At 31.2% G+C, this 13,704-nt stretch overlaps 1 protein-coding gene across 1 annotated transcript in view; it reads right to left on the bottom strand.

Annotated features, from left to right (window-relative positions):
• LOC133197029 (uncharacterized) overlaps positions 1 to 13,704 on the bottom strand; it is a 49,714-nt gene that overhangs the window by 35,487 nt on the left and 523 nt on the right. Inside the window, exons 2-10 of the mRNA XM_061332868.1 lie at positions 10,203 to 10,290; positions 8,911 to 8,987; positions 7,565 to 7,616; positions 7,231 to 7,331; positions 6,256 to 6,353; positions 3,909 to 3,955; positions 3,448 to 3,502; positions 791 to 866; positions 606 to 690 (exon numbers count right to left, since the gene is read on the bottom strand). Of these exons, the coding sequence (XP_061188852.1) occupies positions 606 to 690; positions 791 to 866; positions 3,448 to 3,502; positions 3,909 to 3,955; positions 6,256 to 6,353; positions 7,231 to 7,331; positions 7,565 to 7,616; positions 8,911 to 8,987; positions 10,203 to 10,290 (679 nt within the window). The remainder of the gene's footprint in view (positions 1 to 605; positions 691 to 790; positions 867 to 3,447; positions 3,503 to 3,908; positions 3,956 to 6,255; positions 6,354 to 7,230; positions 7,332 to 7,564; positions 7,617 to 8,910; positions 8,988 to 10,202; positions 10,291 to 13,704) is intronic.

Below are 13,704 nucleotides of genomic sequence, written 5' to 3'. Positions count from 1 at the left end.
AAACATGATGGATCACATTTCTCATTCTGTTATATTGAGAGTATGATTCCATCGTGTCCGTGAACTGCCAATGTAGGTGTACAAAGTGAAAAAAATTACCATGGTAATCTAAAATGTATTAACTTATTTTAAACAATAAAATGTTTTGTTTGTTGGTACGGGGACGTCGCAGTTGTTGCAGAAAAAATACATAACCCGGCTATTTTCTGCAATAGCTGCAACCGTAAATTTTACAAGTTTCTTTGATTGAAAAGCATATTACATAAAAATATATACAAGTGAATTGAACAGAAGAAACTGATTTTAATCGGAGTTTGCCGATTTGTGAAAGAGAAATAAAGGAGAAAATTTTCAGTGGGTGTAAATATAAGCATACACAACATATAGAAAGTGTTGAAAAATGTCCAAAATAAGTGTGTCTTTTTGTAAACACTTAGATAAATTGGATATTACATCTATATTTATTTTACTCAACACGGAGAGGGGAAAAACTCCTATAAGTGGTATTTTATCCATGTTAAAGCGTCAGCTTTAAGACCAATAATTATTTATAAATATATCGTGAAAGAAATGCCAGTGTAAACATGTAATATTGAATAAATTACCTTCGTCCTTATAAGACTGAATGCAAGTTACATTCGTTTCAATATCTCTTTCAACTTTTGATAAACTGGTCTTTTCATGTTTTTCCTGTAGGAAAAAAACATGACAATAAATGTTATTTAATTTCAAAATAAAAAAAAATGCAGAAATAAGAATATTCATTTCATTTAACAATGAATTTTTTTACCCTTTGAACGACGATACTGTCTTTCACTTTCAAATGTTTGTGCAGTGGTGAAATTGCATACGCTTTGCTGAGTTGTCTACAAGAGATAACAAACAATGAGCAAACTTTAAAACTTGTTTACAATACATATTGTGAACAGGGCAAAAACACGAATCTCTGGAAACATCAGAAATGAGATCCGGTGCATCTGTGCCCTGTCGACCTGTCTATATTCCGTGAGTCTTCTGTATTAATCAGGTAAATGGAGTAAAAATTAGCACTAACAATCAAAAATTTAAACGAGACTGTTGAAAGCCTGGCATTCTGCCTCGGTTTATAAATTGATCGTACTCAGATCATGACCTAATCAGTTAGAAGACGATAACTGAGTATAACAACATAAATAGCGTAACAACATAAATAGCGGAAGTTGAAGGCGGAAAAACTTAAGTCATCCGTTTGTCATAGTTGTCAAGTTGTTGCTTGGCAATTTTTAATTATTAATCACAATTTGAAACAGATGCGTTAGACTCTATGGTGTTTTTTTTAATTTTAATTACTTGGATATAACACTTCTACATATTCCTATGTCAAATTTTGATCCTCAGTTTTGCACATCTTAGTCCAGGGGTTGGGCGGGGCTATAAATCTACTCTATATGGGGATACTGGAATAGAAAAATAACTAAATCAAGCCCTTCTGTTCTTGAATAGAAGATTTTTTCCCCAGGACTTTCCCTTTATATTTAAATGTAGAATTTTGAGCCTCTGTTTTGGTCCCTCCCTAGCCACCAGAGGTCATCATTTGAACAAAATTGGATATTTATTTCAACGAGAGGAATTGAGCGGTGTTTTATATTTTAATAATGTAACAATGATAGGTTTCTGCCCCCATTTGGGATTGAACTCTGACATTCCAGTCCATTGCTCTATCGATCGAGTAAAAGGGTAAAACCACTAGCCCCAGCTAGAAAACAGCCATGAATCGCACAATTCTAAAATGAAGCATTATTTTATTAAAAATATTCTGATCGTAAACACAAGTACTCTGAAATTGATATTAAAAGATGCTTGAGTTTCTGATTGACAATATCTGTGTTTTTTGGAGACCAGGTCTTCCAACAATCTATTGGAATTTCCATGGGTACCAATTGCGCCTCATTATTAGCAAACCTATTTTTGTATTCATATGAAGCAGAATTTGTTCAAAATCTTTTACGTGAAAAGAAAAAAAACACTTGCTGTGGCCTTCAACTTGACATTTAGATATATCGACGACGTATTGTCAATTAACAATGGTTATCTCCATTCTTATGTCGATACGATATATCCTGGTGAGCATGAATCTAAAGATACCATAGTGTCTGACACATCTGTTTCATATTTGGATATTTTACTTGAAAAAGAAGTGAATGGTAATCTAACAACCAAGCTTTATGGTAAACGTGATGACTTTAACTTTTCAATCTTCAACTTCCATTACTTATGCAGCAATATACCTTCATCACCTGCATACGGGGTTTATATCTCTCAGTTGATTAGATACGCAAGAGCATGCTCTACGTATAAACAATATCTAAATCGAGGTAAGTTATTGACAAACAAGTTGATGAAACAAGAATATCAGCAGTCTCGTTTAAAGTCGTCATTTCGTAAGTTCTATGGTAGACAAATGCTGACTGACGTTTTTCATACTAATTGTTAGGTCATTATTTACATAAATTGTCGACGGTTCTTTCCGTTATTTCCCAATCACGATCACGACAAGGACCACACGGCGGGTGTGACCGGTCGGCAGGGGATGCTCACTCCTCCATGGCACCTGATCCCACCTCTGATGTTTCGAAGTTAGAAGTTCGAGTTTGCTCTGCTCCAAAATTTGTATTGTTTAATGGACTTTTGAGCTTGAATACTGTTCTTTATCTCCATATATTTAATGCAAATGCTTTGAATTCTTGTCTTATTTGTGGCTTTGAATTCGTCTTTATGATATATCGACGAAGTAATACAATTAACAGAATTCACTTCGTTCATATTTTGAATATTTCACTTTATACAGACATTAAAATATTATTTTACCCCACTCTATTTTCGCTATTCATATATTATCTTTCCTTTGACATTGGAACTTGGCCCTTTACAGGGACATATCATCCTTTTTTTTATAAAGTGGGGCCGGGGGCAGCCAGAGAAGAAAAAAATTTAAAAAGAGGAAAATTGTCCAAACCCAAAGATCCTATTTCATAGGGGGGAGGGGTGTAGGTTCCAACTTCGTTCAGTAACAAATTTTATTCGTACACTACAACATTACCCTTATTTGACTTTACTGCAACAAAAAGTGGGAGGGGGCCGGTCTTTCAATGAACATTTTCAATAGTAAAAGTAATGTTTGGGAAAAAAGTGGGGATCCGACCCGGGCCCCTCCTCTCCCCCTGACGCTATGTGCCTGTTTTATTCAAAAAAGTTTGACTTTCCATTACCCAATGCTTTTTGTCGAAGGTTAGGTTGAATTAGTTTTTGACAATTTTTCTCGAAAAGAAATCAAAATGTGAAATATCAACAGATGATAGAGTGACACTGAAAAAAATTTAATCAGAGAGGCAAACAAGCATTCGGCTTGAACAAGAACAAGAGTACAATTTATTGTTCCAATGATCTGCAAATTATAAAGTAACTTACACTTTGCTGATGAGCTTCACTTCTGTGGATGTGCTTGATTCAATATCTCTCAGTTCTTTGATAAGAAATAAATTTCATATTCAATTATTTTTTCACGCAAAACTAGAACAATGGTACAAAAGGTACATATACAAATATATACAATATAAATACAATTAACAGGCAAGGCCTAAAAAAGACAAGTTTTTTTAAAGAAGGGAAAATAAATTAAACGTACGATTTAGATCTTAACTTCTTTATTAATTTTAAAAGTCGCAATCATTTCTCACTTAATCGATACATCTGTGTTGCTAAAAGATCTATTAAAAAGTTATGACAGTTTCATTAGATAATTTACTTTACAAAAATTCAATTTTTTAAACATATTTCTTATTCCAATACTTCGTATAAACTTTAATTTAAATTTTCCTGAGTCCTAATTTGTAAATAAACACTTTTTCAATGGTTTGTAACACATTTACCCCCAGTCGTTTCTTCTTCTATTTCTTTTTTCACAGGAACAGAGTACCTGCGGTAAAATTCCTTAGTTTTAAAATATGACATTACAAATCGTAAGAAACAAAATTTAACGACATAAAATGTAAAAACAAGGAAAGAAAATATATTTTTCACTTTTTTTCATTGCTCCCGATTTGTATTGTTTTAATGGAATATGAGCTTGTATGTTATCTCCATATTATATATAATCAACTTGAAATTCTGACTTAAGTCTAAGTTTATTTAATGATTTCGGGGCCTGGTTTCTTAATGTATATCACATTTACTTGGTGTTCTCCTCCTATTCTTAAGTCAACAATACAAAGAGCCATTTTGGTAGAAACTCTTACTTGAATTGTTTACCATTGCTTGGCTTTTTCCTGTATATGACAATCTATGTTTATATATGTGTATTCATTGATGCCCATTTAGCATTCATGATTAACTTTTTATTGACTTTACACTAATTTTACCTCGGGATTTTTATTTGATTACTGGCATCCACTTACTTTCCTTAGTTTATAAAAAAAAAATAAAAATAAAAAGTTTCTTAAAAACTAAACTCAAAACTAAAAGTATTTTATTAAATAATATAACTGAACATACAGCTGATCAACCATTTTAATCATAAAAGCTCTCAACAGTTGTGTTCATGATTATCACAATTTTGTAAGAGGCATCCCCTGCTTATCATTATCTATATACTCTGTTTGTTTAATACCCAGAAAAAGAATATTTACAAAAATATAAATAAATGCATTTTCACTCTATAATTAATAGAGCCCCCAAACTCAACACCAGAACCTCTGACTCTGTGGCCACAAATTTCACAATTTTTGAGGAATCACCATGCTCATCATAACCATGCACCCAGTTTATCTGCTTTATACCCAAGAGTAGAGAAAAACAATTTTAAAAGAAATACTGCATTTTCACTATATAGCCAATAGAGCCCCTCTCCTTACCAACATCAAAATTCCTGACACAGGGTCCATGAAATTCACAATTTGATAGAGGCACCCTTGCTCATCAGAATCATGCACCTAGTTTATCTACATGGGGAGAGAAGATTTTTAACGAGGTTGGATCCTGATATTTAAAGTCTTAAACATCTTTTGTCAAGAATATTTTTTTACATCTACACACTTAGCTTAATTAAAAAACAATAGAAAAAATTTGGGTCAATATGCTTCTTTTGGCGCTATGGTACATTTAATATAACATTTTTGTACTGAAATTGTGTCTTAATCAAAATCACATCTTTGAAGTTTTCCCTCCAATATTGTTTATGCAAGTAAATCATGTGACAAAATATACTATTATTCTATCTTTAAAAAGACACATTAAAATTGTAACAAAGAAAAAGTTTCAAATTGTTTCGCATAATTAATTTTTTGCCCTTTCTGCACTCACAATATGTCATTTTTCTGACATTAAAAATTCAACAAGCAAGAAAATTACTAAAGTCTTAAACTTTTGCTGAATTTAAGCAGATTGATTAAAGTTATCTTATATATTTAGAAAAGAAAATCAAAAGTGGGGGTCTATGCTGTAAATTTTTAGATATTACTAAAAATATGTTATTTTAAGTTAAAATTGGCTCATTTTTTTTCCTGGACGTTCAGAATATATTTACTATATCTGTCACAATATGATGATAGAATTCATAAAAATTAATTTAATAGACAATACAGAATATAAAACATTTTATAGCAAAAAATAGCTTTGTGTGCAACCAGCATGGAAAAGTATGAATCTAAACTTTTTTTTCATTGAATAGTTTGATTTGCATTGTAGAATCTAAATTTAATGCAAGAACTTTAATATCATACAGAATTTTAGAAACAAAGATCCAGGCTAAAATCTGCTCAAAAGCTCAGGATCGAACCTCCTTAGGGAATTTATGCATATATTTCTATACGTCATTACAGCCTCGTCCTGACTCCAGAAACTCTGTCCCTCGGGCCATGAATTTCGAAATGGAGGAGGACTGACTCAATGATCATTACAATTATACTAACAGTTTGACTGCTTGATGTTCAGGAGTAAAGAAGACGATTTTGTTAAAGATAGCACTAATTTTAATGGTTTTACCCCACCTCTCAGACCCCGGAGGAGGATCAAGGACCATAAAATTCAAATTTTTGCATTTCTTTTCCCATTTATGTTATATGCCAATAAAAATTGGTTCAGTGGTTCAAAAGAAGCTGAATTTGCTCAAAAGTTAACGACCGACAACGACACACGTCGCACGACAACGGACAAAAAACAGTTTTCTATGTCCTTATCTGTTTTTCCTCAATTCATACATAATGATTTTAAGATAGTTACCTTGTTTCTGGGGGTTTATTCTTATTTTTGCTTCGAAGAATAATTTTATCGTCAGCTTTCACATACTCAATAAGCCCACTGTGACTATAATGTAATGTCTGAAATAAAGGACAAAATTTTTACCTCATTATTGCGTTTATTTTCCATTTGTAATGTAAAGTATTTGAAATTTCTGAAAACAAAAGGTGCTAGATTTTTGCCATGACCATAATACTGTAGATTCCTTAACTTTTCGCGAGTACTTATAATCGCGAAATGGCTCTTCAACGTCAAATCGCGAGAACAATAATACGCGAATAAACGGATGATCAAGAAATTTTACGTGGATTTCATCAACATAAAAATAAAAGCGAGTAATTTTATTTCGCGAGTGGTGCTTCTCTCGAAATTACGCGATATTTAATTCCTCGCGTTCCTTTAGGAGTCTACAGTATTTGATACTGATATTTAAAAAGTAATTCACAAGTTTTTTGGGATTAGTAAAACCGTTTATTTATTATCAGTAAAAAAACATTAGTTTTTTTCAAATTTGTTGATTAAAAATTGCAAAAAAATATTTAATCATATGAGCAATTGTACGATTTTTTTCATGTACGAAGTAAACCATATCTAGCTATTGTTTCAGTGAGATTTTTTCATTCAAACGCTTGAGGATATTTGAATATATATAGATAAATTCTTCTTGGAAAACTATCATGACAGAACGATGAATGAAAACAAGGGTCAATTAGCTATAAAGTCAATACTTACTATTGTCCACGTTTGCCTTCTTAGCAATATGCGAAATTACAGGTCAAGCATTTTTACTGGACAACAGTTATGAAATAACCAATCACATTCCTTTGTTTGATAATTTGGTAGAACATTATGAACATGCTGCTAAATGTTTTGGAGTCATTGTTAAACAGATGCAGGCGAACACCCAATCCTTAATTGATGTATACTATTTTAACAATTCACTGAAAATTAATTTACTTTAGCATGTTTTCTGTAGACTCGTTTCTTGCTTTCATGGAACTTATTTACTCTGTAGCCCGAGTCTGTAGTGTGAACGGTGTATTGATGTTCCATGTAACCTTTAGAATAAAAATACCATTTTAAAACGTTGATTCATATTCAGAAAAATTCACATTCGATCAATTGTAGCTAACTTTCCAATAAAAAAAATTAAAAAAAACCAAAAACTCCATATTGACTTGGTTTAATTTTAAAATGAGATAAAATAAGAATCTTTATCATGTTATAAGTATAAGAGTCTGTATTCGTTAGTTATGTTTTAAATGCAAGGTTATAATTACTTAGCACTTACCTGCATGGTCATGTTCCCAGTTGTTAAACCTCTGTTTGTCACTATGGTGGATCTTTTAAAAAAAAATGTTAAACATGTATATTGCTTATCTAGTCAATGATCACCGTATATATTTTACTAAACATGTTGAATGATATTAATTTTAAAGAAATTTGCACATATATGAGATGTCCGAGTTAAGCTTTTTAATGTTTTTTAACTTTTCTCAATGTTAACGGACACTATAGGTAAAAGTTCATATTCAGCAACTCGTAGACCGAAATATCTGACGTTTTCCTGGCGTTTCTCGCGATTTTGATATTTGACGGGCCAGGAAAACGTCAGAACCGGCGCCATTGTGAAAAGTGGAAATTCGGCGCCTTCAACCGTAGGCGGCATTCTCGGGTCGATTTTCGTTACATCAGAACAGATTTGAATGTCTTTCTCACACCTTATCAACAGTAAAATGCTTACTATTACTTACCAATATCACTTTTATTATTCCTTTGTATTATAAAGTGTCTGGTGGAAATATTTTATCAAACTGTCGAGATTTGTTCTGTTTTCGTGTATTTTGAAATCTCTTGAGACCTGTATCGAAATGTGGAATGATATTTTCTTTTAAGCGATATTGGTGAGAACTAAAATTATTGTGCTATTGATAAGCTGTGAGTTTTACATTTAATTCGATTTGCAAATTCAGTTGGGGCGGCGAAATTTCTACTTTTCATAATGGCGCCGGTTCTGACGTTTTTCTGTCACATCAAACACCAAAATCGTGAAAACGCCTGGAAAACGTCAGATATTTCGGAATAAGCAGCTCGTTACGACGTCAAAGATATATGAATAAACTTTACATTTTATATAGAACGAAACTTGTGTAGCGAAATCTTTGCATGTTATCATACAATTTTTATTGCTGGCGAGGTGCTACTAGCGCCACAATTTAATATAATGAATATTTTTCGAGAGAACTCATTGCAATCAGAGCAAAAGAAATCTACAAACTTTCGGTATAAAATAATTTACAAGCTCAATGAATAAGTTTTGCATAATAGCTAAAGCAAATGTCATAATCTTTTTGAAACAAGGCCATGCTTATAAAAATTATTAGAAAAATACTGAACCCCAAGAGTTCTCCAAGAAAAGTTAATTAAATTTTATGAAAGTGCATTAATATTTTCTAAATAATATTTTAATATTTATAAAAGTACAAATCGTGAATATAAAAACTCTTCAGAGTGTACATGTGCATATTGAATATCTTAAATAACAAAGAAACATATTTTTTTAAAAAAAAAAAACAGTTTCATATTTTGGAGTTTGTTAATTTACAATTATAGAGTGATCTGCAACTCTTGTCTAACCTTCCCCTTTGCTGACAGAACACTGGCCAGAGCCTTCTTTAGGTTAAGGACGTCAGACTTTTCCTTATGATGATGTGCTATTTCATTAATCAAACCATCTTCAGATATCGAAAACTCGAACCTAAATTTTTTGTATACATAGTAAAATAAATTGAGAAAAGTTTAACAAAAAATTGTAATGTCTATTCAATCGATTCTTTGTGAATTATATATACATATTTGAACTGATAATACGTTGTCTCCTTAATCTTAAGTACCAGTAGAAATTGTTTTGTCAACACTTAATGTTATAATGGGGAAATATAATTTTTATACTCATAAACCAAGTAGCTGACCTCATTCATACCAAAAAACTTCCTTATTTTATACTTATACTAAGTTAAGTTTAGAAGTCAAGAGATGGAACTCTTACCAAATCTAGATTGAATAAACCAATGAAAACATTGATTGAAAATAGAAGGAAGAGAAAATTGAAATTTTACAGAATTTGTTTTTCTCTAAATATTCTTTTATTAAGAAATAAGATATCATTTTTAAACTTTTATCGGGATGTAAATACGGGTTGGTCATGTCCATAAAGCCCGAAGGGCTTAAGGAATTCAATGCTTATATTTACATTCTCTAATTTCTCTCTTCAAAATTCTTAATTTCATTATTCTTTTTTATGAATTTAGCGCCTTTCAGAAAAGGTGTGCTTAATAGATGTAAGAGTCGTTATGACGTGGAAAGTGAGCCGATGTGACGTGGAAAGATAAATAATGCTAATTAATACTAGTATTACGAGGGGAAAATTAATTTTATACGTACAATTGCGATATTTGTATATATGATAATTTAATAGGATAGTTGTTTTTAATTAAATTGAGCCAAAACAATATACATTTTGTTATTTCAGAGTATAGAAAATGCGTATAGTTCCTACTGTGTATTGTATCTCGCAGTGACAGGGTTTCTTGTGTGTTATAGGGTATTAATATTGCAGGTTACCTATAGGTTTCATAAAGAAAATTACACTGAATGTAAATATAAAGATATATACCCATTCTTAAAGTTCCATCCCACAGGGTTTGATTGTGCTAAATGAATTAAATAAAAAATAATAATAATAAAGTTAAATCTTTCATATTTTTTCTTAGTCTGTTGCGTTTCTAGAATAACATACTAGTATATTTCAAATGTTATAATTTTCTCATATTTGTCAACACCTTAAAATTGAAAATATTTTTTTTTAAATCCAGTACTTTTCAGAATCAGCCAAATAAGAAATGTTAAACAGGTATTAATATAATTACTTCTTCCTCCAGCAGATTGAGTGAAGCTATCCACGTGTAGGTGACAGATAAGAGAACCGTTACTCCACTCCAGTGGTCTAACATGGAACTGAAAATTAAATTAAGGTATTAAAAAGTCTGGTAATAAAATGCATATGGCATTATCATTGAAATGTTTGTTAGAATTAAACTTTGTTTCTTACAAATTTAAAGTATTATTTACTTTTTTCTTCACTATGCAATTCTATGGCAAATCACAATTTTTCAACTTTACCCTCAATCTACTTTTAGTCATCGTGTTATATTTGTTTAAGTATCCACTCACTAGTGTCACTTCATTTCTCTAAGCACTTCCGGCATGCTTTTGTTCATGTTTTTAAAAGGATATTAAATAAAGCTTTCCTAAATTGCGTTTTAGTAATAAAAAAATTGCAGATATCTATACTTATAAATTAATGAATTTTGCAAATAAACTCCGAAACGGGTGCACCAGAGTTCTTACTAACTCCTCTATGAATGCACTAGATACAAGATGGTGTCCGTAAACTATATTTAGATTTCACTCGCATAGTAAGTATCGTACATTAAATTAACGGTCTACTTTAATTTTCTATAAACAGCCATGAAATAGCAAAAACGTGAGTACGGTGGCGTTCCCGGTTGGCTGATCTAAGTTACTGGCAATTTTTGATGAAAATGACAACAAGCAATCGTTTATTTATTTCAGGAAAAGTCATCACTAAATTATTAAATGAAAACTTGATTTAAATGATACAAAAGAAATAAGTTGTAATAACCGATTAAAAAGGGAAATGTGCAAATTATTTACGTCATTCACCGATCTTAATATTGACGGAAGCTTTTAGAACATCATACAGCATCGAGCCCGATGTTAAAAACAAAAACGAGGCGATTACCATGAACATAAAAAAAAGCTTTTGTGTGAATGGTCATTAAAATAATGGTAAATCAATGATAACACCATAAGTTCTGAATACATTTATATATCGAAAGACTATTACATATATGTAGTAGGTTTTCCTAATGAATTTATCGGTAAAATTTGTATATATTCCTTACTGAAAGCATCGTGGCAACGAACCCGAAGTACAATTTGTACTTCGTAAAATACTTGCTAACATGAAAAGAGATAATTAATAAATAAGGTATTGTTCAAATACAATTAAAGCTGTAAATTTTTGTGCTTTAATCAATACATTTCAGGGGGGGGGGGGGTTCTGAATACAGTCTTTTGTATGATCAAATACTTGGCCTATTCATAGGGCATTAAAAGCTATTTTTTACACAGTACCTGTGAATTTTAACCCCCCCCCCAAAAAAAAAATCAATTTATCAGTAAAATGTGCATATTCGCTACTTTTATCCTTGACGGAAATGAAATAATAACATCTGAAGTACAATATCCATAACATAGTATTAAAGGTTTCAAAATAAACGTCAATTGATGAAATCGTTAATTTTCACGTTTTTACAAAAAAGGCGGGTGGGGGGAGGGAGTGGAGACATACATCTACTTCATGCGGGATTTTGAACAAAGTATTTCTTTCTGCTATAAGCCTGTAGGCTGTCAGTTGAATTCTGTCGGTATAAATTCAATTCCCCGCGCTTGCGCGGGATTTCATCTAGTTTATTATATAAAGAAAGCTTTTTCAATTATTTCGTAATTTTTTTTAAAAAAAATCGAAAGTGCTTACCTTAAGGTCAAGATCCAGTAAATGATCATGAGTTTAGACTGTCTTTTTGGTGCTTGATCCATTATGACGTCATAATTGATTTAAACTTAATTTTCCCGTACTTTACAGCTATTATAGAATTATGTAGAAAATGAAACATTTCATGGAATTCAATTTGAAATCATGTCAAAATTAACCCCGATACCTATATTCAAATTAATATCATTTTAAAGAAGAGATCAAGAAGATATGAAAAACTGTTTTCTGAGAGACTGTAGGCAATTTTGATACATTTTCTTTTTCTGAGAAGGAAAAAACTCCCATATTTATACCTGAGTTCCTTCATTTTTCATTGAAAATAACAGTTTAAAGTGTCTTCTTTCGTTGCGTTTACCGAAAAATTATGTCCCGATACACCTAATTTCGCCAAGCTATATTTGTAAAGGATCATTGAAAGAACTTGTTTCTCAAATTTGAGAAATCTGAAGGCACCTTTCATTTACTAGATCTTGACCTTAAACACATTTTGGTTAAAATTTAAGATTATAAGATCCATAATTCTGCAAATCTTTATTACGTAACAGAAACGTTTGTTTAACTTGAAAAAATACAAATATAGTACAGATTAAACATGTTTAGCATTATTTTATTTTTAAATTTAAATATATATACATTTATTATCTAAAATCCTAATGACCAAAGGTCACATCAATATGAGATATTAGGAGGATTCTGGAAAGCCTTACTTTTGTGTCGCAAAAATCTTGGTTTTCTCTTCATTAAGAGAAGGCTTCTGTTGCTAAAATATCTGCATCTCTAAACCATTCTTGAATTAATTAATTTTCCCCATTATCACCTAATCTAAGTTTTTGATTTTCCATCATTAGTAAATTAGATCTCTGCACTCATTTTTTATCATATAGTCGTAAACATATTATTAAGTGTAAAGGTTAAGACAACGAACAGTTACCAATCTTCAATCTACACTAAAAAATGAATCGTAAACAGAGCAACATATACGGACCCCTTGAGGTGAAATCACGTGTTTAAGAGGAGCAAGAATCCTGTCACGCCCGCCGTGGTCCCTCTGTAATGATCAGGTAAACAGAGTTTTCCGTTTGTATAAAACCAATGGTTTAGCAACTGATTTAAAATATGTCAGGCATAATACAATCTAAGTTTAGGTTGAATTTGCACACAAGGTCATTATAACCAACAGAGAATTTGCAAAATGCTTACTTCAAAACGAGATAAATGAAAACTTTGTTCAATTAACTTATTCATTAGCCTGTTTCGGTTTAAAAACTCATCGTACTCTTGCGTACCAAATCAGCAATCGAATAAAACACCATTTGCTGTTGATAGTGGAAAAGTACTACATAAATAAGGGATAAGTTGACGATGGATAAGCTGATCATCCATTTTATAGATATATTTTTGTATAGATTGGTTGTTAGCTGGCCATTACCGTCTTGAGTCAATAGAAGCAGATGCGGCAGACTCTGTTGTGTCTTTTATTTCGAGTTCACAGGGATATACTGAGTTGAAATGTAAATGAAAATAATTTAATCATTGATAAAACTTCGTCGATATTTCAAAATGTTGAATTAAAAGTCAAAGTAAGACTTTTCTTTAAAATATTGATTTTTAATTAATAAGGTTTAATCGGAGTATAATAATATATTAATTAATGAGAATTTAACATAATTATGAGATTATCATATTGATAACAAAAATTTATTAAAAGAAAAATTCTAAGAAAATCAAAGAATTTCACATCTAATATATTCAACTATTACAATCAATACGAATTTATTACAAAAATTATC

This window comes from Saccostrea echinata, unplaced genomic scaffold, assembly GCF_033153115.1.
Source record: "Saccostrea echinata isolate AGI-Se365-2 ecotype Australia unplaced genomic scaffold, CSIRO_AGI_Sech_v1 ptg000030l, whole genome shotgun sequence".
NCBI lineage: Eukaryota > Metazoa > Mollusca > Bivalvia > Ostreida > Ostreidae > Saccostrea > Saccostrea echinata.
This window is presented reverse-complemented; position numbering and strand designations above follow the sequence as displayed.